Here is a 27,174-nt window from a genome sequence, read left to right as displayed (position 1 = left end):
TGTACATGATTTACTCTTTCGCTTTTAGAACAAAAATACAAAATATTACTTCCAAATTCATGAACAGCAGCCATGCAGGGCACTGGTCATTTCACGTAACTTAACAGAAAATTATTCCTGGCATTTCCATGGAAGAAACTCCGCAGTCACACTGCATACTTTGAGACTGATTTTAACAAGGAACCAAGAAATGCCTGACTTCATTTCTTTGATTAAGTCTTTCCCACGTGGTCACACTAAGGACATTAAAGAACATAGGAATGAAGGTCTCAAATTCTTCAAAGGACTAAATTGTAGTTCATGGCAGAATTCATTCTTCTAACAGTGAGGTGGTATATTAATAAACATTGTTTTCACCTTCTTCTTTAAGGCATAGTAATTTTGTGTTTTAAGCTAATTAAGTAAGATTTTAAAACTTAAAATCCGTGTGTGTATGTATATCGTCTAAAAGCATACAACACCTTTAAAACACTATTCGATTAATCATTTTTAAATAAAATAAAATATCCTATGTACCTTTAAAACTGTCATTTTTATGTTCACTTTTAGCAAACGTGGGTTTCAGAAAAAGCCTACGGTAAAAACCACCTACTGTGGCCACAAGAAGTTACACGGTGGATCCTCTTGTAACGTCCTCAGCAAATTACACAGCAGCAGCTTGCCATTATTTCAAGCAATTTTCACCATATTACAATCAGCAGAATTAAATTTATATGGGTTTTTTTCTGGTACAAAAAGCACACAGAAACCTTGTATTTCTATGAACCTTAAGAATTTGCAACATTAAAATACAGAGCAACAAACCTCTGGGTGTGTAATTACAAGCTACGTTCACCGGTTGCCTCATGAGCGAGTTAATTATTGGCAGGTTTAAACAAGTTACAATGGAAGAAAACGCATTCTTGGAAGCATCACAGGTAAGACCTTGCACAAGAACATCCAATTCCACAACTGCACCCTGGAGAAACTCACCACCGATCCTGTTCTTCCGACAACAGAGAACCACATTCTGATCTCAGGACTACAGCAATTTCTCCAACAGAAAAAAGACACAACCGTCTGTTCCACTCCGCTTTCAACAGCAACCAACACAGCTGGTCTTTCGAGACCCGGATCAGCACAGTTCTGAGCTGGACGTTAGGACACCGTATGGCATTTATCAACACGGACTGGAGCCAGTGCCACATTCAGACTCTTACGTAACCAGTCAGCTCTCATTTTCGTTCACTTTGTACTTTATTAAACTTTAAAAAGAGCTAGAAAAATAAAGAGGGGATTGTTTGTATTTTACAAAATCCAAATTAAACAGGAAGCATCGTGCTGTCCCCCAGATGAGTAAGAAGGAGAACACTAAACTTCCCCAAAAGCAACGTTTGAAAAAAGTAAACTGCACACACATACTGTCCCAATCATCTGGATTTCATAAAACTGAACCACAATGTGGAAGGGGCGTCAGGGAGCTGAACATCAAAACATCGTCCAGGCTCACAGCAGCTAGCCACACGCTAATTAGGGAAAAAATCAAAAAAAGACTGGGCCAGATACAAAGACCACAACAGCTTACAGAGAAAACAAAATACACAGACACAAGTAAGAATTACTGGGGTAAAGCTAACCAGGGGGGGCCCACAGGCCCTCGTGTGCAGAACACAGAGCCGCAACGAGAGAACAAAATGACAGACGACAGCACTGGGTCAGATCTCTTCCGTGGCTCCTCTCGCTCGATGCTGGCCTGCCTTGCACTTAAGATACATTCCTGAAATCTCGAAAACAAATCTGCTGGACCGCTGTAATTTACGCAGACCTGTGCCATGTGTCAGCGGCACCGTGGCACTTCAGCAAAGCCTGTAAACTCAATGACTCGTGATTTCTGGTGCCGAGCCTTCCTTTCCAAGCGAAGACATTACAAAGAAGCTGGAGCAGGCAATCGGGCGTGCCTGGGATCCTCGGGGCTCCCGTCTCCTGGGACAAACAGGCGTCAAGGCCACATTCCCGCCTCCTACGGCGGCACGCTGGCCAGTCAACAGACCAGGCTCCCAGAGCTCCGTCCTCCAGAGCGTCTGCGAGCCGACGCCCACATCGCTCTCTGGCTCCGGGGGCGTCCCCTACGCCCACATGCGACCAGCTGCTACACGGTATGCTCGCTCGCCCAGCCTCACGGGCACCCCCGACCTCTAACCTACCACCTTCGGGGCCGAACACCTGGCTCTCTGCCCACACCCCCACCCCCAGCTCAATGGCTGAGGGCGAGCCACGGGGCAGCCAGGGCGTCTCCCTTTCACCCGCTAGAGCCGATGCATCAATCGCGGGGACAGCTGTCATTTAACAGGTCCTAGCACCTGTGACGCACTAGAGACACCATCCCTGTAACACTGACCGAGACCAAGTGCCTGACCCCGTCTAGTGAACGTCCCACTGCTCCCCACCAACACGTGCCCTGGGCTGGCCGGCCGCCGTCCCCACTGCCACCTCCCCTCTGGAAAACCAGTAACAGACTCCTTACTCCTAGCTGTTTCGGCTGCACCTCTGGGCCCCTGGAACCCGTGCTCTGTAGAGAGCTGTACCCCGTTCACGTTCCGCCTTTCTCCGAACCCCTTCCGTGGCGACTTCTTTTCCCTGTGACAAGTCACACCACTCCATCAAGACCTCGGGGGCTTTGTAAGTGTCAGTGGGACACAGCCCCACTCCCCCACCGACCACCACCCCACGCCAGCTCTCCCGCCCTGACGGGACCTCCACGGCTGCGGCACAGGCCACGCGGCCCACACGGCGTAGCACCCCGCGGGGGGACGACTCTGCTCTGCAAGAAGCGGCCTCACCTCCCCTGCCCCGGGTCCACCTCGGAAGGCGTGCCCCCCCACTGTGCCCCGGCCACAGGGCTGCGCCTCCGCTCGCCGCCTCCCACCTGACCAGCACCTGCTCACCCTGGAGGCTGCAGCTCAGTAGGCGTTTCCTCGGGGAGGCCGTCCTCGACCTCTACTCTGCACTGGTGTTTAGACAGTCCGTAAGCACTCTTGGATCAACACCGGCCTCTGATGCCATCCGCTCATTTGTATTGTTTTGCCTCATCCCTCAAGTGATCGAGGGATCGCTGATACAGGCTCGGTGGGAGAAGAAAATAGAGCCAGGAGCACGCTCCTCTTTATTAAATCTATTTTATCATCTGATGCATAAACCACCTTAGCATTAAATCTGGAATCCTTTCGAGAAACTATTACTTTTCTTCTAGTTCTGAATTTATACTTTCGCTGTGGAAAGTATTTAAAAAGACCAGAAACAAGAAGACTGTTGAAATGCTGGGAATGCTGGAGAGAATGCCACCTTCCCAGTTTTGGAAAGGACCCCCCACCCCCACCACCTGCTGAATGAGGCGCTCTGCTTTCTGGCCCTGCTCCCAGAGGAGGGGACGCCTGTGGCTGCGGCAGGGGGAGAGGAAGGGGAAGAGAGTAGGTTTATTTCAGAAACCGGGTATCAGCCGGTCTGCTACAGATGTGGCCCCCGCCACGCTCTCCTTGCCGGCTGTGGGTGGTAAAAAGGTTGATCTTTGATTTCTACCTAGCTTGTGTTCTTCCTATTCCCCAAGAAGCCCCAATTCTAGAATCCTATGTCCCAATTAGAGATACTAACACTGGTATTTTCCATCTACAAATCTCTCTTTTTTAAACGTCTTAGTACAGAAAACACCAACAACAAAAACCTAGAGTTCTAAAGATGAAAACGTGAAAATTACACTCTGTTTTCACACAAGAGGCACTCGACATTCTCTCTTGGAATAAATGTTACCCTAACAACTAACTACCGCTTTCCTACGAAGCTTCTTCCAATATTGGCGAAAACAACAAAAGACCTCATCTTAAGGTTACTACTTACCTACCCCGAAGCTAAGTCCTGCATATTCCAAACTACGTGAGGCTAATGGGACTCAGTCACTGTGCTGCGCCGGTTTCTTACCACAAATGCTTTTGTAACGTCAAGGATTCCAGAGTCGTTTCTATTTTTACGGCAAAAGCACTCTGTACTGACTACGCGGAGGGAACAGCGTTTTGCCGTGCTTCCTCGCGTGAACGCGAACACACACAGAACACACAGGCGCTCGGCAGAGGCGGCCAAGTGCAGGGGGCCGCCAAGAAGACACGAGTGCAGCTGTGTGGCCAGCAGCCACGACGGTGGGCGCGGGCCGGGTGCAAGCAGCCGTCAGCACTGGTCCCGGCTCGGCAGCTCCGCGCAGAGACCTCCTCACGGGGCCTCACCCGTGCCCCCACTGCCTCACTGCGGTTCAGTCCTTTCGCCGCCCCGGTCTATTAAAGGGCTCCTCCTGACGTTGAGAAGACTGTCCTCACTGCCTGCCGTCTGACCCTGAGCAGGAACCGCTCCTTGGGGGAGAACCAGGGCGCCGGCACCCTCTCCCCGTCCCCTCACCCGCAGGTGCAGGTAAGCGACGAGAGGCGCGACTGGGGCTTCGATGTGTCTCCCTGTCCTAACCACGCAAGAACGGGGGCTGGGGGCCAGCCAGGGAGAGGGCCGGGGGCGCCCGAGGCGGGCCTCCCTGCGTAGATGATGCCCGTCCTGTCCACGTGGCAGGGTGCCAGAGAGAGAGGATCAAAGCCGCTTACATGTAAGACAGACTTAAATCTTCAGCAAACAGGTAGTTCTGCACTGAAAGATAATTTTTTAAGCCGGAAAAGATGGAGTCGCTGATAGATGGTAGCTCCTATCACCCCACAGATGACTGTTTCAAATCCCAAGAGGAATATTTGAAAGAGGATTTATACACACCCCAGAAAATATAAAGGTTAAAGTTTTCTGGTATATCTGATTGCTGCAAGGTAATTTTTTATCCTAACGCTTTTTTTCCCTCAAAATGGGCATCTGATTCGGTTGGGCGGCAAAGACAAAACAGTCCACCTCTAAGGGTGACCCCGTGTAAGCCGGTGCTTCGGAACCAGACCGCTGTGCCCCGCACAGCACCTTCCACGCACGCCCGGCGGGCGGGCGCTCGCCTCGGCCAGCTGACTGCCAGCTGGAATCCCCCCGTGGCCCCCCGTTCCCCTATCGGTCCTTACACCACAGCCCTGCGCGACACGGCATCCTGAGACGCCAGCTCCGCCACGTCCCTTTCATCCTTCTTTGGGGACAAGACACAGTGCGGAGACCTCGCTCGTCAATCAAGAATCTCGACTCCCCAACTCCCAAAGCACGGGGCTCTCCCTGGCAGTGCGGGGGCAGGTCCCCAGCCCCCAGGCCCGGTTTGCTCCATCCCTGCCTGTTCCCGGCGCGTCCCCTACCTCCCTTCCCGGTACTCACTATGCGGCGGGAAGGCTTCCCTCCTGATGCCCCACGCAGGCAGCCGCACCTGCCGGAACGACGCGCAGCCCGTGCCTCTCGCCCCACTCTGACCATGTGCGAGACCCATCTCCCATTTCAAACCCAGGAATCCCCCTCTTCCCACACCGGGGCTCTCTTGCCTGTCGCGGCGCGTCCCGTTTTGACTCAGTCTGCTCCTCGGGAGCACCGGCCGCCCCACGTCGAGGTCGCACGCCCTCCAGCCCCGGCTTAAACTGAGAGCAGGCCAGCCCTCGGTTAAAGGAGCCTGAGCACGGCGGTCCCGGCCGCAGAAACAGCCCAGAAACAGGACCGCACACGCACCCGGCCCACGGGCGGGGAACGACGCCCCCGCGTCCCGCCGTGGCCAACAGCTGATTCAAGGTCTCAGGAATGTGGTGTGCCAACTTGCACGGTGCCAACTCCGTCCTACCTTTGCCGCGACAATGCTGAGGCCCATTCCGTTTTGCTTTTTGAGAGTCACAGTGATTATTTCAGGTTCTTTCCGCAGAGGCTGAGCCTGAAGAATAAAAACAAAGGTGTGTCTTACGGCTGAAACGAAGCGTTTCTAGGCTCGCCACCTCCTGACCTACGCAGCGATCCTGCGCACCGGGGCGCACGGGACAGAGGCAGGGGGCAGGGAGCGGGAAGAAGACCAGTCAAGGACTACAGATACTCCTCATGCGTGAAGCCAGTACAGTAAGTGCCCGTACTCGTGTCAATACCTTGAAGATGAATCTAGTCACACATGCTACTTAAACGTGTTTCGAGAGCCTAATTTCTCCAACAAAACTAAGCTTCCATCACTACCAGATTAGAAAAACCCAACCATAGACACAATACCAAGTTTTCACTTTATTACCTTGCAAAGTAAACTACTAGGTGTTTTTTAAAGAAGCAATTTAGACTCCTTTTACACCATCTATGGGGAGGTCAGCCAACAACCGCTGTCACCAAGCGTCCCCGTCTCTCGGGAAGATACGGCTGTCATTTTATCTTAGCAAACACACAACACCCACACAATGCCGCGGCAGTGCCCACAGTGCTGGGTCACCACGTTGGGTAACAGACCCGAAGGAGCTAAGTCGCGGCTCGATGAGACACGCCAGTTCTTGAAATGATCCGTAACCGAAGGAGAACGAGGAATTACCCACCGCAGTTACGTCACACACAAGTCGCACCTCACACGGAGGATAAACGGAGCTGAAGAAGAAAATCACCAGTGCATACGCACTAAGGGAGAATTTAGTCAATTAAATACACTAAGTACAAAGGCACACTGCCAACAAGTGGTAATTACATATGGCTTGCCAATTTAGGACCAAGGTCAGTGAGAGAATAGTTCAAGGAAAATAAACAATGGCTGATGTTACAATTTTTTTTTTAGATTAAGACCTGGAATCTCCCGAGGGGTCTTGGAACAAACCAGAAAGATGAGGAATCCCTGGTCTCATCTACCAAGGTACTTCTTCCCTGTAAAATTTGGGAGCTGTAACTGCTGTTGTGTGGGACTTGGCCACCAGCTAGCAGGTGGACGCGAGTATGAGAAGCACGTGCGTGGTGGCAGCAGTTAGGGCCCAGCTATTTGGCCTAACCGGGCGACTATCAACGAAGTCAGGCGCTGGAAACACGCACTCAAATCTGAAGTAGGCTACTATGCCATGATAAAAGTCCCTTTGAATTCAATACACAAAATACACAAAACACTATCTTACGTTAAGTATACCACCTTACGAAAATCTACGCTTTCTTGGAAATTATATATAAAATGGGCAAAACGTTTGGACTGACTACTGATTAATAACTGGGATAGTATAACGAAGTCCCGTGGCTGTTTTCACACGCAGAACCTCTAAACCTTCGCTCGGGCACACGGGGCCTACTCCATGCCTTCTGGGGACAGGCGGGCAGTGAATAAATGGCCACATCTCATCACAGGTAATGCACTCACGCCCTACCCACAGGAATCTTGACAAAGTATGGTTACGTTTGTTGTTCCTTTGAACCCTGAAGTGGTTTAAAAGATGAAAATGGCAATTATAGCAAAATATTTAAACTGAGCAACTCAACAAAAGTTCAAGGAGGAAAGATTTCATTTGCTTCTATTATTTCTGCACTCGTATGTTAATGAAAGACATATCAGTACATGTCATGTTCTCAGGCACGGAAAAACATTCTTTGTTGTCTAAAACTCCTTGTAGGGAGCAAAGGAGAATCTTCCATAAAATGTATGAAGCTAACAAATACGGGGATTGACTACTCTTTCAAAAGATACAAAATGTTAAGTGATGGGATACAAACTTAATGCAGGGTAGAACCAACTATAAGGAGAAAATATTTTTACCAAAGAAAAATATTCCCTAATAAAATTCATTAAGGCTATTGTATTAATATGTGTCTAAAAACACGTATTAACAGTAAGACTGGTATAGCTGTGAGCAGAAATATTTTTTAATTTTAAAAGTATCATTTGTTTATGGAGAAAAGTGTATAAACATGGCATGGGAAAAATATACACAAATCATAGTTTCAGATTTTTAAATAAAATTGGTACTTAAAGGTGTTTTTTAGGGCCCCCTGACTGGCTCAGTCGGTGGAACGTGTAACTCTTGATCTTGGGGTTGTGAGTTCAAGCTCCACATTGAGTGTAGAGAGTACTTAAAAATAAAATCTTAAAAAAAAAATGATTAAAAAAAAATTTTTTTTTTTTTAATCACAACAACACTCTCTACAATCAAGGAACGGGTTTGCATTCCATTTTCGAATCATAAGGAATACAGGTCGGTCTCTATCCCGCCCATCACCCTTCACGATACTTGCCAGCTCTGTGTTTTCACGCAGAAGATGGCTCTCATAATCTGCACCTTCAAAATAGATCGTCCAAGTACCTGGTGAACGTGCATGAGGAATTAACCTGCAAAACCCTAAGGAGAAAACAAGCAAATTATAAAACTGAAAAGTAAAGCATGTCAAAACAATCTTTGAGGGGCACCTGCGTGGCTCAGTTGGTTAAGTCCGACTTCAGCTCAGGTCATGATCTCGCGATCTGTAAGTTCGAGCCCCGCGTTGGGCTCTGTGCTCACAGCTCAGAGCCTGGAACCTGCTTCAGATTCTGTGTCTCCTCCCTCTCTCTCTGCCCCTCCCCTGCTCTCTCTCAAAAATAAACATTAAAAAAAAATTAAAGAAAAAACAAAAACAATCTTCAAGAAGGGAAGCAACATTAAGCATCAAATACTTAGTATCTAGTAACAGCGTTTACTTTTCTTACTCTACACCTTTATTCCCTCTCAAAACGGTCTTATCAGATAGTTAAAATCATTATTTTTTGGTCTAACGGATCAACATCAAGACGAAAAGTGAAACTGGTCTCCCCTCCCGCCCCCCCCCCCATTTATTTCCAAAGAACTTTTCCCCTCACTTCTTGGAGAAATGACTGAATTATGCTGTCCCTCCTTCCTTGCTGACCTGTGTGTGGGCGATGCCCTGCACAGCGGGACCAGGGACAATGCTAATGCAGGTGTTTGCCCGTAGTCAGGCGGTATGGTGATGGCCAGGGTGTCATGTGACCTGTGTGGTGGTTCTGCAGGAGGATGGGCCCCTACTCATTCATTACCCTTTGTCCCAATTTCCTTACTAGTTACCTAAAGCTCTTACAAATAAATCTTAGAATCATTTTGTAATGTTTTAAGGAGCATCTTTGGTATTCCCATTATGAACAAACGATATCTTTACAAAAGTAAGCCTTTCAATTTATGTCATTCTTCATTGAGATCTTATTCTGTGTTTCCCAGAAATTTCTTGACAAAGTCGTATCACGCAGGCCTTGCACAGTTCTTAAATTCTCTCCACGGCAGTCTCATTATTATTAGCAGTTAGCAGCTCTGAAGAGCACCCCCCCCCCCCCAAAACGTGTGCTCTTCAGCGGCCCTCCCGGCCCCAGGGTGCCCTGAGGACCCAGGACTGGGCAGAGTCCCAGTAGGTGCTGGCGGGCCCTCTCCCACACTAGGATTCCACCAGTAAGGAAAGTATGGCTATCTGGGGCACTTAGGACATCTTTTTGCGGTAAAGGGAAAAGGAGACGTCACAATTACTTGGTTAAGATAAAGATATAAACGTATAGTCTTTTTTTGTTGTTAAATCACTGTTTCAATCCAGTTTCATTCAAATAAAACCTGCAACTTCTCTCTCTCCTGCTTTAGGGAATTGTAATACTCATGCAATCGATTAGCACACTTTTGAAATTCACAGTTTTCATCATTTTCTTATTTTTTCAAACATCAGGGTTCCACAACAAGGCTGGGTCATACGTCAAGCAGACAGTTTCTGCTGCCTCAGCTTAAGGAACGCATCTCAGGTCAGGTGTGAGTCCGAGCTGGTTTTACAGCCTTCTCTCACAGAACTGCAGGATACGACAAAACAAAAGGAATATACACGGAGAGGGCACAGTAGTTCTTTATTTGGCTTACAAAGAATTAAGCTTGAAGAATCAAAAACATTGATGTCATAAAAGAAAACACCCAGTTCTTTGTAAGTCTTTTAAAGGCATCTGTGTAATAGGCTGTGTTACCATCTAACACATACGAAATGATGTGGGGATGCCAAGGCCATGATGAAATATCACCTATGTCCTGAAATCAATCATGCAAGGGAGCCTCAGGGGAAGGCACGAGGTGCACTTCACCATCAAGGCAAGACCGGAGTCTTCCCAGCTTGGCAAACCTCTCTAGGGCACGTACCCCAACACTGACAGCTGTGCACACACCACAAATTACACGTACGCATCCGAAGAATGCTAGTAAATTAGTCTTCCCTCGTGCTCGTTCTCAAGGAATTAATGAGAAGTGGGGCTTGTTGAGCCCTGGGCGCCCAGCAGCCCGCCGCCAGGTGCTGAGGGGTACGGGAGCCTGACCCCGGACAGACGTATTCACGCGCTTCAAGTGCTCTCACAAGAACCCTAACCAAGAGAACACAGAAGCCCTTGTGGAAAAGTGGCTTCAGTGCAAGGAGGAGGCTGAGTTTTCTTGACAAAGGGTTGCCTGATGCGGATTTAAAGTAACGAGCAGCAGCAACAGGGAGCAAGGCACAGGGGCGTCCGCGGGGCCGTACGACGCGCGGTTCAATGCTGACAACGAGGTCGAGAACTAAGACCACGTGGAGGTGGCTTATCGCGCTTGCTTGATCCTGGAGGTGGCGGGGCCGAGCCGGGGGCAGGAGAGCCAGCAAGCCCAGCGCTGACGGGCCGGCCGGCCGCGGAGGGCCGCGGGGAGGAGGAGGTCTGGGAAGGCGCCCGTCATCACCTCCCCGGGTGTGTGAGGTGCTGAGGAAACACGGCTGATGGGTGTGGTGCCAGAGACCAGCTCAGCCCCAGTCTGCCGGGACGTGGGGTCCCCCTGACAGGAGCCGTGGCCCCGAGAGTCCCAATCTCGACCGCAGCTTTCTTAGACGCATGCTGCGGCCCGGACCCCCTCCTGCCCCGCTCACACAGGCTCCGTGCCTGCCCCTTCATCCTTCCCACGAGGTTCCTTCAAGCGGCACGGGCCGCCTCGCCTCCGCCTCCCCGAGCCCCCGGTCACCATCCCTGGGGGGGAGGAGAGGCTCCAGCCACATTTGCTGGGGGATGTAGAAGCACGTAACCCTTCCGTTACAAGCAGCAGCCTTTGTGAAGTGAAAAAATTTTAAACCATCAAGATCTTTAAAAAAAGGAGAATCTATGGATTGCAGCAAGTGGAATATTCGGTGAAATTACAAATCACGCTACATTGATATACTGACGGACACAAAACCTTAACTTTGCTATTAGTGTTTTTGTTTAAATGAACTCCTGAATTTCGAATCTATCTTTCTACTCATCTGAGCCCCGCGGTACAAAATAAGGCAGCAGACTGGGACTGCAACTTGGCCTAATTTAAAAGTTCACGCTTCAGGTCTAAGTGTGGCATTTTTATCCACACGCACCAACAATACGTAAAAAGGCCCAGGATCAAACCAGGGACGCCCGCTGCCCGGAGACGAGACAGGCTGGAGCCCGGCCAACAAGCACGTGGCAGGCCCCCGCGGGCACCGGGCACGGTGACGGCAGCGGCCACGCCGGAGGCTCACTCTGCCACTGAGCGCCTGCTCGGTCCTCACGACAATCCCACGAGGGGCACGCCATCCGTGTGTCCGTTTCACAGAGGGGAAGTCACAGGTGACGAGGCTGAGGTCACGCCTCAGACCGTCCGATTCCAGACCCGGTGCCGCCCCGACACGTCTGCCGCGTCACCCCCCGGGGACGATTCCGTTCCAGGCCCACGAGAAACCAAGGGAGGAGCAACCAAAGGCCCTTCCCACCAGCCCAGCAGACGTGTGGCCGTGACACCGAGCGTGCACAGTAAGTGCCCTTGGCAGCTGCACGTTTCCGACCCCTTGTCGCCGTGGAGCGCTCCCTCCCGAGCCCCAGAACGCGGCCTTCTCGGAAAGCACGGGCTGGGTGCACGATGCAGGGGACCGCACACGAGGACGTGGCACGGCCAGTTCTCGCTTGGACCCGGGCCGCGGCGCAGACCGCAGGCGCAGCAAAGGCGACTCACCTCTCTGGCACAGAGGGTCCAGAAATTCTTGTAAACCGTTTGGAACGTTCCTGACGACGTCACAAGAATAGCCGTCTTCCGGCAGAAGAAAAGGCAGCTGCAGATCAGGGTCCTCTTGCAGCTGCACCTCCCGCCCATCGCTGCGCGCCAGCTCGTCGGCCGTGTTTTCGGCCACGGCCACGACGCTCTCTATCAGGTCCTGGGGGGGAAAGGGAGGCACGAGTTAAGAAGACACGCCACGGGTGCGGCGGGCTAACCGTTCAAAGAAGTTCTGTCGCTCGCGTGGCTACACGCTCCGGCAGGGCCGCGGAGGGAGGGTGAACGTATCGATTTGCACACCACCGGTTCGCAGAGCAATGGAACGTCGACGGGGCACACACTTTAACATGTGAACAGGAAATGTTTGTTCCCCTTTTCAAGGGTAATCATTTTCTCCTTGCAATTTTTTCATATCCACTTGCTAACAGCCCAATTTTTTCAGAACGTTTAATGACAGGAAAGGCTCACACAAGGGTGAGTGTGAACAGGATAAAACCACGCACTCGCAGCCGACAGAGGGAAGGTCCCAGCCCCTCACTAGGCAGCTCCGTGGACAAGTGCACCGGCTCATGGAGCAGAGGCCTCCCCGTAGAAGCCCCCGCCTCAACCCCAACCCCCCCCCCCCCACCCCTGCGCGCAGGATCAGCCTCCCGGGCCCGTGCCGCCACAGACGTGCCTGTCTTCTCTGGAACCCGGACAGGTGGTGGCGCACTGTATCCGGAGCCACTATGTCCCCTGTGAACGGGGTGGCTGCACCGCGCTCCCACGTGCCGTGTGTTGGCCGGCACCTGTGGGTTTCCCACCCTGGGCTACTCTGTTCGAGTCCTTCCTTGGCATCAACCCAGTCCCACAGGTGGGCACGTCCCCCCCAAGAACTGCCCCTCTCAGGAGGCCTGCGGCGAGCAGACGGGGTTCGGCTGTGACCACAGCACCTGCCGTCTTCCTCCCTCTGTCCTTTCAACGTCTTTCCAAGAACCTAATTCCCTGAATTAAATCCCTCCCTACTCTAAATGCTTGTGGAGTTTCTATTTTGTTTTTTTTTTTAACATTTATTTTATTTATTTTGAAAGCAAGAGCGAGTGGGGCAGGGGCAGAGAGGGAGAGGGAGAGAGAGAATCCCAAGCAGGCTCCACACTCTCAGTGCAGAGCCCAACACAGGGCTGGAACCCACCAACCGTGAGATCACGACCTGAGCCGAAATCCAGAGGAACACTTAACCGGCTGAGCCAGCCAGGAGCCCCTAGTTTCTACTTCTTGTACTAAACCCTAACAGCTACACCAACAAAAATGATCTTATGAGATGATTAAGCATATTAGCTTATTTGTTAAAGAAAAAAGATAACTATTAAAAGCCCCCTAACTGGAATTTCCCTACGCAAACGTGTGTCGTGCCGTGTGGCTAACGGCGCCTCACTCACCGTGGGGATAAAGGGCTCATCGGGCGCACAGTGGTAATTCTGTAGCAAGGCCTGCAGCTGCAGTGAATTTAACTTAAAGCAGGTGCTGTTGATATTTGGGGTGTCCTCAGGAGCATATTTATCCATGGTGAGCAAAGTGGTCGCCTGGTTGGAAGAGTAACAGGAGATACGATTCAGGAATAGTTCACAACCGTTCCCCTGTATGTAATGCTTAAAACGGTAAGAACTTGCTAATTTCATTTTGAAACGCAGAATCTTTTTAAGTAAACACACTTCTATTGACATTGAACTGAGCTGAAAAACATGGTCTAGTAAGGGTTTAGATAGCCTCATAATTTTACTGAAACATATATACATTTATATTTTACTAAAATACAGAAGCGTAAATGACGTTCAATTCTTTATGTTCACAAAACTTTTAAAAAATTCTGAGAAGCTTAAAAGTTTACGTAACTAGTCCGATGACCAATTACTGGGGTCTGAATGAAGTTTCCCTGTAATGACCTTTCCCACAAGCAGCTCCCGCCACGCGAGGAGGGTAGCAGCCTCCTTTGGTACTAAATTACTTTAAAAGAGATTCAGAAATTGAGAAAAAATACAGAGTTATACTCTGTGATGATAAAAGTCTTGGGTTTGAGGTTGTGGATCCTCGTTCCCTCGATTGTGGAGCTGTGGTTTCCGGTCGTTGGCCGTGCAAGGGCTCCTGGAGAACGAGTCGGGCCCGCACTGTCATGTGCGCCTTGGTCCTCCTCCTCGTGCTCCTGTCCTTTGGGAGGTGGGGACTGCCAAGTGCTACGCTCAGACCCTTCTCTTTACCTTTCGTACGTCTACTATGGGTTTTTGCTTTGTGCTCTCCCGGCTCCACGTGATGAAGAGCAAATTATTACCCAGTCTTTGGCTGGAATCCACCTTTCAGGAAGGACTTTTATGAAATACACCTACTGGTCTCAGTAAAAAGAACCTCTGAACGACATCTATGCTACTGGTTACAACCTGTTATGGGCTGAACTGTGGCCCCTAAAGTTCATACGCTGCAGTCCTCACCCCGTTACGTCAGAATGGGGCCTTACTTGGAGATGGGGTCATGGTGGAAGGAAGTGAGGGCGGCAGGTCTAACGCGACTGGTGTCCTTACAAACAGTGCACATCTGAGACACACACGCACAGAGGGAAAACACCCTGAAGATGAAGGCAGAGAACCACCTTGCCGACACCTTGGTCTTGGACTTCTGGCCTCAACAACCGTGAGACCGTGTCTGTGGTCTAAGCACCGAGCTTGGGGTATCCTGTTACAGCGACCCAGACACACCAGCACAGCACGTGAAAAACCCCAACGGGGGCTACGGAGGCCGTGCCGAACCCAAGTTCTCACCCCGCACCGAATGAGACACACTCGTAACGACGTCCATGAACCTGCGCGAGGAGACTCGGTTCAGCCCACCTGCACTATCCGGCTCAGGTGACAGTCGGCCGCCAGCTCTAATCCCTGCTTCTCTGCCCAGGCTTCCACGTGCCCCAGCTGCTGGCGGATGATCGCCCCCCAATAGTGAGAGCACAGTCCCGACTCGGGGTCGGTCACCAATCTGTTGAAGAGCCACATGTTGATGAAGTGGAAGAGCTGAGAGAAAAGCTGGATGGTCAGAGCAGCATTGACCCTGCAGCGCCTCAGCAGCGCCATCGCTCCCGTGAGCGTGTGCAAGACGTCATCTGTGCAGAGATACGGGATGAAAAGACGAGTCTGTGAATCAACGGTGCACTTGAGAAGACAGCGATTACGGTAATAATACCAATTTAGTCATGTTGAAGATACCAATCTATTCAAACAGGAAGGAGTCACACCCACACAGGTGTTAACTACACTTAAGTTCACCCTAAGAGACTTTTTGAAAAACAGTCACATATAACACCCTGTGCTCATGCCAACAAGTGCCCTCCTCGATGCCCATCACCCATCTAGCCCATCCCGCCCACCCACCTCCACTCCAGCAACCCTCAGTCTGTTCTCTGTGTTTAAGAGTCTAATTTGTCTCCTTCTCTGGTTGTATCTTATTTTGCCTTCCCTTCCCCTATGTTCATCTGTTGTGTTTCTTAAATTCCACTAGGGAAATCATATTTGTCTTTCACTGACTTATTCTGAGTAGCATAATACACTCTAGTTCCATCCACGTTGTTGCAAGTAGCAAGACATCATTCTTTCTCATCACTGAGTAATATTCCATTGTATACAGATACATCATTTTTTTTATTATTTTTTTTAACGTTTATTTATTTTTGAGACAGAGAGACAGAGCATGAACTGGGGGGGGGGGGGGTGGTCAGAGAGAGGGAGACACAGAATCTGAAACAGGCTCCAGGCTTTGAGCTGTCAGCAGAGCCTGATGCGGGGCTCGAACTCACGGACCGTGAGATCATGACCTGAGCCAAAGTCGGCCGCTTAACCGACTGAGCCACCCAGGTGCCCCGAGATACCACATCATCTTTACCCATTCCTCAGTTGATGGAAATTTAGGCTCTTTCCATACTTTGGTTATAGTTGATAGCACTGCTATAAACATTGGGATGCATGGGCCCCTTCGAATCAGCGTTTTTGTGTCCTTTGGATAAATACCTAGTAGTACAATTGCTGGGTTATAGGGTAGTTCTATTTTTAATTTTTCGAGGAAGCTCCACACTGTTTTCCAGAGTGCCACACCAGTGTGCATTCCCACCAACAGTGCAAAAGGGTTCCCCTTTCTCCACATCCTTGCCAGCATCTGTTGTTGCCTGAGTTGTTAATATTAGCCATTCTGACAGGCGTGAGGTGGTATCTCACTGTGGTTTTGGTTTGTATTTCCCTGATGATGAGTGAGGTTGAACATGTTTTCATATGTCTGTTAGCCACCTGGAGGTCTTCTTTGGAAAAGTGTCTGTTCATGTCTTTTGCCCATTTCTTTACTGATTAGTTTTGGGGGGGGGGGGCGCGGTGTTAAGTTCTTCACAGATTTTTGATAATAACCTTTTATCCAATATGTCATTTACAAATATGTTCTCCTATTCTGTAGGCTACCTTTTAGTTTTGTTGATTGTTTCCTTTGTGGTGCAGAAGCTTTTTCTCTTGATGACGTCCCTATAGTTCACTTTTGCTTTTGTTTCCCATGTCTCTGGAGACATGTCAAGTAAGTTGCCTGCAGGCGAGATCAAAGAGGTTGTTGCCTGTTTTCTCCTCTAGGATTCTGATGGTTTCTGGGCTTAATTTTAGGTCTTTCACCCATTTTGAGCTTTTGTGTATGGTGCAAGACAGTGGTCCCGGTTCATTCTTGCGCAGGTTGCTGTCCAGTTTTCCCAATACCATTTGCTGAAGAAAGTCTTTTTTTCCACTGAATATTCTTTATTGCTTTAAGATTATCTGGCCATATGTTTGTGGGTCCATTTCTAGATTCTCTATTCTGTTCCATTGAACTGTGTGTCTGTTTTTGTGCCAGTACCATATTGTCTTGATGATTAAAGCTTTGTAATACAGGTTGAAGTCCGGAACCGTGATGCCTATAGCTTTGGTTTTGACTATTCGGGGTCTTTTCTGGTTTCATACAAATTTTATAATTGTTTGTTCTAGCTCTGTGAAGAATGCTGTTGTTATTTTGATAGGGATTGCACTGAACATATAGATTGCTTTGGGTAGTATCAACATTTTAACAACGTTTGTTCTTCCAATCCATGAGCATGGAGTGTTTTTCCATTTGTGTCCTTGATTTCTTTTATAAGCTCTCTGTAGTTTTCAGTGCATAGATCTTTTACCTCTTTGGTTAAGTTTATTCTTAGGTATTTTATGGGTTTTGATACAATTGTAAATGGGATCAATTCCTTGATTCTCTTTCTGCTGCTTCCTCATTGCTGTATAGAAATGCAACAGGTTTCTGTAAGCTGATATTACACACTGCAACTTTGCTGAATTCATGTATCAGTTCCAGCAGTTTTTTGGTGGAGTCTTTGGGTTTTTCACAGAGTATCAGGTCTTCTGCAAAGAGTTTTATTTCTTCCTTGCCAATTTGAACCCCTTTTCTTTTTGTTGTCTGATTGCTGAGGCAAGGACTTCCAACACTGTGCTGAATAATAGTGGTGGGAGTGGACATTGTTGTTGTGCTCCTGACCTTAGGGGGAAAACTCTGTTTTTGCCCCATGAGGATATTAGCTGTGGGTCTTCCATATGAGACCTTTATGATCTTGAGGTGTGTTCCTTCTATCCCTTTGATAGTTTTTTTTATCAAGAAAGAATGCTGTATTTTGTCAAATGCTTTCTCTGTATCTATTAAGAGGATCCTGTGGTTCTTCTCCTTTATTAATGTGATGTATCACATTGATTGATTTGTGGATATTAAACCAGCCTTGCAGCCCAGGAATAAATCCCACTTGCTCATGGTGAATAATTCTTTTTATGTGTTGTTGGATTTGGTTTGCTAGTATCTTGTATGAGAATTTTTGCATCTGTGTTCATGAGGGAAATTGGTCTGTAGTTCTTTTTAGTGGGGTCTCTGTCTGCTCTTGGAATCAAGGCAATGCTGGACTCATAGAATGAGTTTGGAGGTTTTCCTTCTGTTTCTGTTTTTTGGAATAGTTTCAAAAGAATAGGTGTTAAGTCTTCTTTAAATGTTAGAATTACCCTGGAAAACCACCTGGCCCTGGACTGTTGTTTGTTGGGAGTTTTGATTACTGATTCTATTTCTTTAATGGTCATGGATCTGCTCAAACTTTCTATTTCTTCCTGTTTCAGTTTTGGTAGTGTATATGTTTCTAGGAACTTGTCCATTTCTTCCAGATTGCCCAATTTGTTGGCATACAATTGCTCACAATGTTCTCTTATCATTGTGTTTTTGTGGTGTAGGTTGTGATCTCTCCTCTTTCATTCGTGATTTTATTTATTTGCATCCTTTACTTTTCTGATAAATCTGGATACAGTTTATCAATTTTGTTACTTCTTTCAAAGAATCAGCTCCTAGTTTCATTGATCTGTTCTACTGTTCTGATTTCAAGATAGCTGATTTTTGCTCTAATCTTTATTTTGCTTCTTCGGCTGGTTTTAGGCTTTGCCATTCTTTTTCCAGCTCTTTTAAGTGTAAGGTTAGGTTGTGTATTTGAGACATTTCTTCCTTCTTTAGGAAGGCCTGGATTGCTATATATTTCCCTCTTATGACAGCCTTCGCTGTTGAGTTTTCATTTTCATTGGCTTCCATCACTTTTTAATTTCCACTTTAATTTCTTGGTTAACCCATTCATTCTTTAGTAGGAGATTCTTTAATCTCCCAAGTATTTGTGGTCTTTCCAATTTTTTTCTTGTGGTTGATTTCTAGTTTCATAGTGTTGTGGTGTGAAAACATTCAAGGTATGATCTCAATCTTTTGGTACTTATTGAGGGCTGATTTGTGACCAGTATGTGATCTATTCTGGAGAATGTTCCATGTGTACTCAAGAATGTGTAGAATGAAATGCTGCTTTAGGATGATGTGTTCTGAATAGATCTGTTAAGTCCATCTGGTCAAGTCATTCAAAGCCATCATTTCCTTGCTGATTTTCTGCTTAATCTGTCCATTGCTGTAAGTGGGGTGCTGAAGTCCCCTATTATTATGGTATTATTGTCAATGAATTTATGTTCATGATTCATTGATATATATATTTGGGTGCTTCCAAGTTGGGCGCATATTTACAATTGTTAGATCTTCTTGGTAGATACACTCTTTAGTTGTAATGCCCTTGTTCATCTCGTTACAATCTTTGTTGTAAAATCTAGTTTGTCTGATATAAAACTTACTTTCAAATCTGCAAGTGCCGTAAGGTCTAAAATAAGTCTTGTAGGCAGCATACAGATAGGCCTTTTCTTATCCTTTCTGATATCCTAGGTCTTTTGGAGTATTTAGTCCATTTACATTTAGAGTGATTGAAAGATATGAATTTAGTGCCATGTATTTAGTGCCGTGAATTTAGTGCCATGTAGTGCCGCCTGTAGAGCTAGGTGTTTCTGGTGATGTTCTCTGGTCCTTTCTAGTCTTTGTTGCTTTTGGTCTTTTGTCTTTTCTCCAAATAGTCCCCCTTAATATTTCCTGCAGGGCTGGACAGTGGTCACAAACTCCTTTAGTTTTTGTCTAGAAAACTCTTTCTCCTATTCTGAATGACAGCCTTGATGGATATAAAACTCTTGGCTGCGTATTTTTCAGATTCAGCACGTTGAATATATCCTGCCACTCCTTTCTGGCTTGCCAAGTATCTGTGGACAGATCTGCTGTGAACTTGATTTGTCTTCCCCTGTAGGTTAAGGACCTTTTTTTTCCCCTTGCTGCTTTCATAATTCTTTCCTTGTCTGTGTATATTGTGAATTTGACTATGATCTACCTTGGTGACGGTTTGTTTGTGGTGAACCTAATGGGAGTTCTCTGTGTTTACTGGATCTTGATGTCTGTATCCTTCCCCAGGTTAGGGAAGTTGTTACAGCTATAATTTGCTCACATAGACCTTCTGACCTTTTTTCTGTCTCTTCATCTTCTGAGACCTCTAGGATTATTCGAATGTTATTCCTTTTGAATAAGCTGTTAAGTTCTCTAAGTCTTGTATCGTCATCTTTTACATTTCCCTTTTTTTCATCATTTTCCATAATTTTTGTTATTTTCCACAATTTCATCTTCTACCTCACTGATTCGCTGCTCTGCTTCGTCTATCCTTGCCATTGTGGCATCCATTCAAGATTGCATCTTGGTTACAGCATTTTTAATTTCAGCCTGACGAGATTTTAGTTTTTTTTATCTGAGAAAGGGATTCTCTGGTGTCTTCTATGTTGTTTTTCAACCGCAGTTAGTATTCTTATAATCGTGGTTTTAAATTCTAGTTCAGACATCTTATATCTATGTTGATTAAGTCCCCGGCTGTCATTTCTTCCTGTTCTTTCATTTGGGGTGAATTCTTCCATCTTTGTCATTTTGCAAGAAGAAAAAAATTAACTATAAAATAAAAATTCAAAACAAAACAAAAAATCAAATAAAGCAAGCTATATCCTAAGTGTGTTTCAGTCTGCTTATTGAAAGAAGCTTTATGGAAGAGAGAAAAAAGAGACAGGAAAGAAAAAAAAAAAGTTTAAAAAAGTCAGGAAATTAAAAGAAATTTTAAAATCGTAAAAGAAAATAAAAATAGATTGAAAAAATTTTAAAAATAAAAAAGAATTTGCTCTTTCTGTACCTAAGAGGACAAAAAGAATGAGGGAAAAAAAAAGATTTAAACAAAAACAGAAGCAAAGAAAACAAATAAGTGAGCCAGCAAACAATGAAAACCAAGTGAAGTTACATCCAGTTTCCCCTAGAACTGAAACTGTGAAGCCCTCTATGATCTGTACACTAAGCAGATGGAGGGACTTGTGCTGGTCTTCTGGGGGATGTGCTTGGTTGGTACGTGTGATGGCTCCATTCTCCACTAGACGCCACTGCTTAGCTTAGCTTCTGGGGTGGATCAGGAGAGGTGGAAATGGCTTCACCCAGCTCCTAGTCTCTGGTGCAGGAATCTCGCACTCTCACCAACCTGCAATCAAGTACGCCTCCTTTGTCTCAGGTCAGGCCTCTGTCCACTTCCTGCCTCTACCCTGTCAGTGTCCAAGCCGTCCCTTCCAAAGTTTCATCAGGCAGCACCTCCCTCCAGAGTTTCATCTCAGATGGGATTGTGTTTCAAAACTCCATACTTCACCAAAATCTACAAAGAGCTCACCAAACTCCACACCCGAAAAACAAATAACCAAGTGAAGAAATGGGCAGAAAACATGAATAGACACTTCTCTAAAGAAGACATCCAGATGGCCAACAGGCACATGAAAAGATGCTCAACGTTGCTCCTCATCAGGGAATACAAATCAAAACCACACTCAGGCATCACTTCACGCCAGTCAGAGTGGCCAAAATGAACAAATCAGGAGACTATAGATGTTGCAGAGGATGTGGAGAAACGGGAACCCTCTTGCACTGTTGGTGGGAATGCAAACTGGTGCAGCCACTCTGGAAAACAGTGTGGAGGTTCCTCAAAAAATTAAAAATAGACCTATCCTATGACCCAGCAGTAGCACTGCTAGGAATTTACCCAAGGGATACAGGAGTGCTGATGCATAGGGGCACTTGTACCCCAATGTTTATAGCAGCACTCTCAACAATAGCCAAATTATGGAAAGAGCCTAAATGTCCATCAACTGATGAATGGATAAAGAAATTGTGGTTTATACACACAATGGAGTACTACGCGGCAATGAGAAAGAATGAAATATGGTCCTTTGTAGCAACGTGGACGGAACTGAAGAGTGTTATGCTAAGTGAAATAAGCCATACAGAGACAGACAGATACCATATGTTTTCACTCTTATGTGGATCCTGAGAAACTTAACAGAAACCCATGGGGAGGGGAAGGAAAAAAAAAAAAAAAAGGTTAGAGTGGGAGACAGCCAAAGCATAAGAGACTCTCAAACTGAGAACAAACTGAGGGTTGATGCGGGGGAGGGGGGGAGGGAGGGGAGGGTGGGTGATGGGTAGTGAGGAGGGCACCTTTTGGGATGAGCACTGGGTGTTGTATGGAAACCAATTTGACAATAAATTTCATGTATTGAAAAAAAAAAAAAAGAAAGAAAGAAAAAGCAAAACTCCATACTTCAGAGACCCCTGTGGCTTGGACCCATGTCAACTCTCTGGGGGAGGGTCTTGCTGAGCAATGGCAGGGTAACGGCTTGCCCCCGAAAATGTCCACGCAATCACTGAGCAGCAGCAGCTCTGAGATTATAGCAAATCACAACACACAGCTGGTGTCAGGTGTTGCCACACTCTGGCCTCTTTAGGTCTCAATACCAGCAAACATGGCTGCTCTCCGGGGTCCACTGGGACCTATGGGAAGAGGTCCTACGGCCTCTACCAGATGCACAGTGAGAGCTAGTCTTAAGTCAAACAGATGGTAGTTACAACTTCTTAAAGAATGCCAAATCAAATAGGTCATCTCATTTATTTTTAAGATACCTTCCTCTTGTGTATATTAAGATACCTTCCTCTTGTGTATATTAAGTATTAAAATAAAGTTAAACAAGAAGGAGAGAAGAAGGAAGCAGAGGCAGGGAGAAGGAGGGATAGAGGAAGAAGGGAGAAAACAATATTCTAACCTATTTTTGGTCTTTGTAGACTGTTCTCTTCAGGGTCATCCAGAAAAGCCGGCATGTAGTTATTCAGTTCTGACTGAAGACAATGAACCAGATATCTGAAAATATGTGAACAATTTTAATAACCTCAGCAGGATGCACTGCCATTGTCAGACAGGGCATCACAGACGAAACAGTTTACACGTTCCGTAACATTTTCCATTTAAAATATAGTTTTACTCTCAGGATTCTTGAAACATAGCTCAATAACTTCATTTTACTAAATCAACACATCTGGCATGTATTTATGCTTCTTGATATTCATCTCCAGTTAGGGTAAATAAAAACCTTTAAAAACTCTCTACGGAATAGTGTAATCTCCAAGAACGTGTTCCTTACTTAAACGCCATTTGAACCAAGTGTGCTAAAACATCTTGGGCGTCCAATGTGATTCGACTAAGATCTCGGTCCTGCTTAATGAAGTTGAGAAGCTCAGATGCGTTGGCCATCCAGAAAGCAAGCGCCCCTGCGATATTCTTCTGTTTCTGTAGATAGAACACATTCCTATAAGCAACCCCAAGACAAAAAAAAAAAAAAAAAAAAAAAAGAATGAAAATAAAAAGGAATGCTCTTGAAAAGCTGCTGAAGATAGACCAGTACCTTCCCGTTTTCACCAAGGTATTTACCACAGATACCAGATATTTGCAAAAGAATTTGGATACATATATAGCAATGGAATTGCAACCTCTTCTTGGGATACATGGATCCGATTAGCGACAATTTACAGAATCAGTGCAAAAACAGAGATACCAAATCATACAACACCCAATTGGAGATCGTGCTTTATCTGGTAATCTGTGAAGTACACACGCATCTATCCATGGTTACCCACAGCCACCCTGATACTCGCAGTCGCTGGCTGAGATGCCGAGCAACTCAGTATCAAGTACTGATCTATCACATCATCTCCCGACCACATGTGCAGGCCAGGCAACTTCAGATGAGATCCAAAGAAGAGGAACCAAGGATAAACGAGAGAGAGGAGAAACAGAACTTTTGTCATTTCATATCCACACTGAGTGCATTAAGCAGAAATTATGAAATGCTGATAAAGGTTGCACAGTCAGAAAAGGATTTAGTACTGCATGTTTCAGTTGCTGAATGAGTGTTATGAACCGCCCAGTCCGCTTGCTGGAGTGTTGTGTTTTGACATGGAAGCAGCGCGAGAAACTCAGCTAAGCCGACACAGCCAGGACCAGTTCCCAGCAGCGCATCCTACCTGATCAACCTGGTCTACTTCCTGGAGAGAAACAGACGAGGGGAAATCAAGCAGAACGAGAGAAAGAAACTTGTAAACAATCATGATAGTTTAAAAAAATCAAAACACTAATATGAAGGCACGACATGAAGGTACGACATTTAGTTATGTTATTCCCAAATTACACATTCATTCACGGTTCGGAAGCATCTCTGGAAGTACGTGACATAAAGGATTAGTTTTATGTTCTTAGAGTGGTGCAGCAAGTGAGCGACCTCCAGTTTATACAGGGAAGGTGTTACGATATACACACGAACACACTGATCTCCTTAAAAGATTTAGAACACAAAGGACTTAACGTCTTTTAACGATATCGTGTGTCTGACTAGCTAAAGGTACACGAGAAGAGGGTCTATCCCCTGGATTAACAGGATGAAAGAGACAGAAAAGACCAACAGTAAAAAACAAAACAAACAAAAAAACTAAGAATTAAAAAATGTATAAAAAACATAACCATACGAAAATGGAACAAAGTCGTTTCTGAAAGTAGGTTTTTACGAATTAAAGCATTTACTATAGTTCTTTCCCAAAATTTTAGGAGTTCTCTAATCACAGATTAACCCTAAATCTGAAGTTTAAAAGACCTGTTTTGATAATGATGATCTCACTGACTAGTTCAAATTCAACAAGACGAAGTCTATCAAAAGTAGTCTGATGACAGGAGTTTCCCCAATTTGAAATAGGCTTCAGAAATGCAAACATGACGGAAGACAATGGCTTTGAACCAAAAGGAAATCCATGTTTGTTTATAAATTACTAAGAGAGAAACACAAAATGGTATCCAAATAAAATGACAACACTTTTTATCTACTTCCTCACTTGGTAAAAGAATCATAAGCCCATTACATTCATATGCTAACCACTCAAACCTAATAGAAACATTTCTTGAAAAGTTGTGGCCTTTGACAACAATTCTCAAGGAATTAACAGATTAGTTAGCTCAAGCTATCCTCACAGGAGAAAAACAACCCAACTGTCTAATCACATTGCTTAATGATACATAATTAGAGTTTTATGTTTTATAGCTGAATAATAGCACTGATCAGGGGTCTGGGAAAACTTTTTAAAAAATCTGTAAATTTACTTCTAAGGACTTTAAATCTTCAAATTGTGATCTGGCAAACTGCTATGCCAATTTGATCCACCACAGGTGAGGACGACTTAAAAAGAAACAAACCATTCTACAGAGAAAACACCCTTACTTCTTCAAACTTCCAAAACAGTCTTATGAAGGAATCTGAACAGGACTTTCATCATAACTGAGAAATGTCATGTCCATCACACCTACCCAAGTGCTATCGAAAAACCCAGAGAGTTCCCACCAGCGTCATACGCTCCTTATAAAAAGGGCAAATGCCTCTGTAGAGCCCTTACACGATTGTGGGCGGGGGAGGTTATGAGGGAAGCAGCTGAATGGGCGGACAGGAATCGGGGTGGTTGACAGAGAAGTTCTGGAATCAGAAGGGGCGGCCGCACAACACTGAACGACCTAAATTCTACTGAATTAGTCGCTTTAAAATGGGTAGTTTTACCTTCACGTGAAATTCATCTCAACGAAGTATTTTTTAAGTCTAAGAAAACCCACAAGCGTCAGTACTTTCTCACAACTATTGCACTTTTAAGGATTGTTACCATATGCTCGTCACGTTACCACGTAGTTTACTTTCCCTTATTCTAACACTTGTAGAAAAAAATAGACGTTTACATTCCTTTTCAACTTTTCAAGCTCTACAACTTTCGGTGCTACTTCTAATAGCTTTCGTTTCAGAAAAGCCTCTCAAAGTCGAACACGTAAGCACACGGAGACATGGCAGAACTGGCTTCGCCGACACATGCGAACAAGAAGCACGCGCACTGAAGCAGCGGGGCCCGGCGTGCTGGCGCTTACCTGAATCACCCCCTCCATCATGCTCACCATCTTGTTGACTATGGCAATCACTTTGTGAGTACGCTCTGTAGGACTGACATCGGGTCTGTACTGGCTCGACAATACATACCGACATGCCATATATAATACATATGTAGGTGACAACTTAAAATGGACTGTAGAGCTATTAGTATAATTTATAATGGCAGATAAAAATGAATCTTCAGCTGTGAAAAGATTTCAAAAAAGAAGAAAAAGAAAAAAAAGAACAAAAAAAAAACCCATGAAAATCAGATGGAGAAAAATGGAACAAGAAATAATTCACTAACAATGGAATCTGAAATTACTCACAACTTTCCCTGAATTCAATGCTTGCAGGCAGTATGAGTTCAGGCCCAAGAGCATCCTGAGTTCTGAAAAAAGAAAGAGGCCGCCTCTTAACATCAGATCACATGGCTACTGACAGTCAACCTATGCGTGTTTCTGCAACTATTTTCAAAATCTCTACACAGTTCGTACACATAATAAAGAGCCCGATGACTTGTTTTCACATGGAAACCATTCAAACATGCAGATGAGCGTACTGGGAGTGATCCTATCCCTACACCTCACAGAGGTCGGTTCCTTGCAGTATCTGCTTCCACCGAGAGAACAGACCCGACCACGATTCTCTATTATGCATGAAGACTGCGCACAGCGGGGCGACCAGGCTGCCGCGCACCTGCCACGGCAACGGCTTGAGTAACAATGCAAAGACGCTGCTGGGAGACACAAAGGAAAACTAAACCACAGTGAGCTTGAAACTGAGCTCTTACAAAGGAGAACAAGTTGCTAAGGGCCAGACGCTGCCCTTCTCTTCTGATAAAGGTTACCCAAGACGATTCCTACAGACCCCTTCGGTCGCTCAGTATTAGCATTTCTCAAGCTCACAGTGAAGCACACCTTTAAAAAAAAAAAAAAAAAAAAGGCCTCCTACTCACATTTTTTTTTAAAGTCACATAAATTCCACTTTTCATCATCTAGCCTGACACTACAAACACAAGGAATTGCCAAGATATAGAAACCAAGAGCAACTAGAATTTGTAACCCTTGTAAGAATTAGCACTAATGTTTATGTGTTTCCAGGCATCCTGATCAAAGTGATTCAAAGGTTAGGTACATTTCTGTTTCTCTAAGAGTTCTTCAAATAGTGGGTCACTCTGTCCCCACGGGTAGGATCAAAGGTTCACGGTCCTGTGAAAGTCTCCTTTCAGTATGAATATATGCATATGGAGGTTATGTGTCCACCAGCACACGATGTAAAATTTGATTCTGTGTCGCATATTGGTCAAACAACGTCTGAAAGCCATTAATAAGCACAGAATTTCTACAATGTGTAAGACGAATAGTTACCAATCCGATTGAGATCTCCTCACTGCTGCAGTTACACTGTTCTCCACGGCGTTCAGTTTAGTTGTTCTTTCGCGCAGACACGGGATTCGAATCTCAAGCAATTTAATTATTACTCTAAGTTAGTCTGCTACTAAC

The 27,174-nt window shown here is 45.9% G+C and overlaps 1 protein-coding gene across 9 annotated transcripts in view; it reads right to left on the bottom strand.

Moving 5' to 3' along the window:
• AFDN (afadin, adherens junction formation factor) overlaps window positions 1–27,174 on the bottom strand; it is a 138,999-nt gene that overhangs the window by 32,978 nt on the left and 78,847 nt on the right. For 4 of the 9 annotated variants that reach the window (XM_078447566.2, XM_078447567.2, XM_078447568.2 and 1 more), the window contains 10 exons: window positions 25,999–26,060; window positions 25,669–25,874; window positions 23,742–23,762; window positions 22,862–23,007; window positions 22,487–22,581; window positions 14,789–15,054; window positions 13,349–13,492; window positions 11,892–12,090; window positions 8,143–8,246; window positions 5,756–5,842 (listed from right to left, as the gene is read on the bottom strand). In XM_078447566.2, the coding sequence (XP_078303692.1) occupies window positions 5,756–5,842; window positions 8,143–8,246; window positions 11,892–12,090; window positions 13,349–13,492; window positions 14,789–15,054; window positions 22,487–22,581; window positions 22,862–23,007; window positions 23,742–23,762; window positions 25,669–25,874; window positions 25,999–26,060 (1,330 nt within the window). Of the gene's footprint in view, window positions 1–972; window positions 1,120–5,755; window positions 5,843–8,142; window positions 8,247–11,891; window positions 12,091–13,348; window positions 13,493–14,788; window positions 15,055–22,486; window positions 22,582–22,861; window positions 23,008–23,741; window positions 23,763–25,668; window positions 25,875–25,998; window positions 26,061–27,174 lie in introns of those variants that run through there. The other 5 variants (XM_081795792.1, XM_081795793.1, XM_081795788.1 and 2 more) reach the window with 4 other exon arrangements.

The sequence above is a fragment of the Panthera onca genome, chromosome B2 (assembly GCF_046562875.1).
Source record: "Panthera onca isolate mPanOnc1 chromosome B2, mPanOnc1 haplotype 2, whole genome shotgun sequence".
NCBI classification, from domain to species: Eukaryota; Metazoa; Chordata; class Mammalia; order Carnivora; family Felidae; genus Panthera; species Panthera onca.
This window is presented reverse-complemented; position numbering and strand designations above follow the sequence as displayed.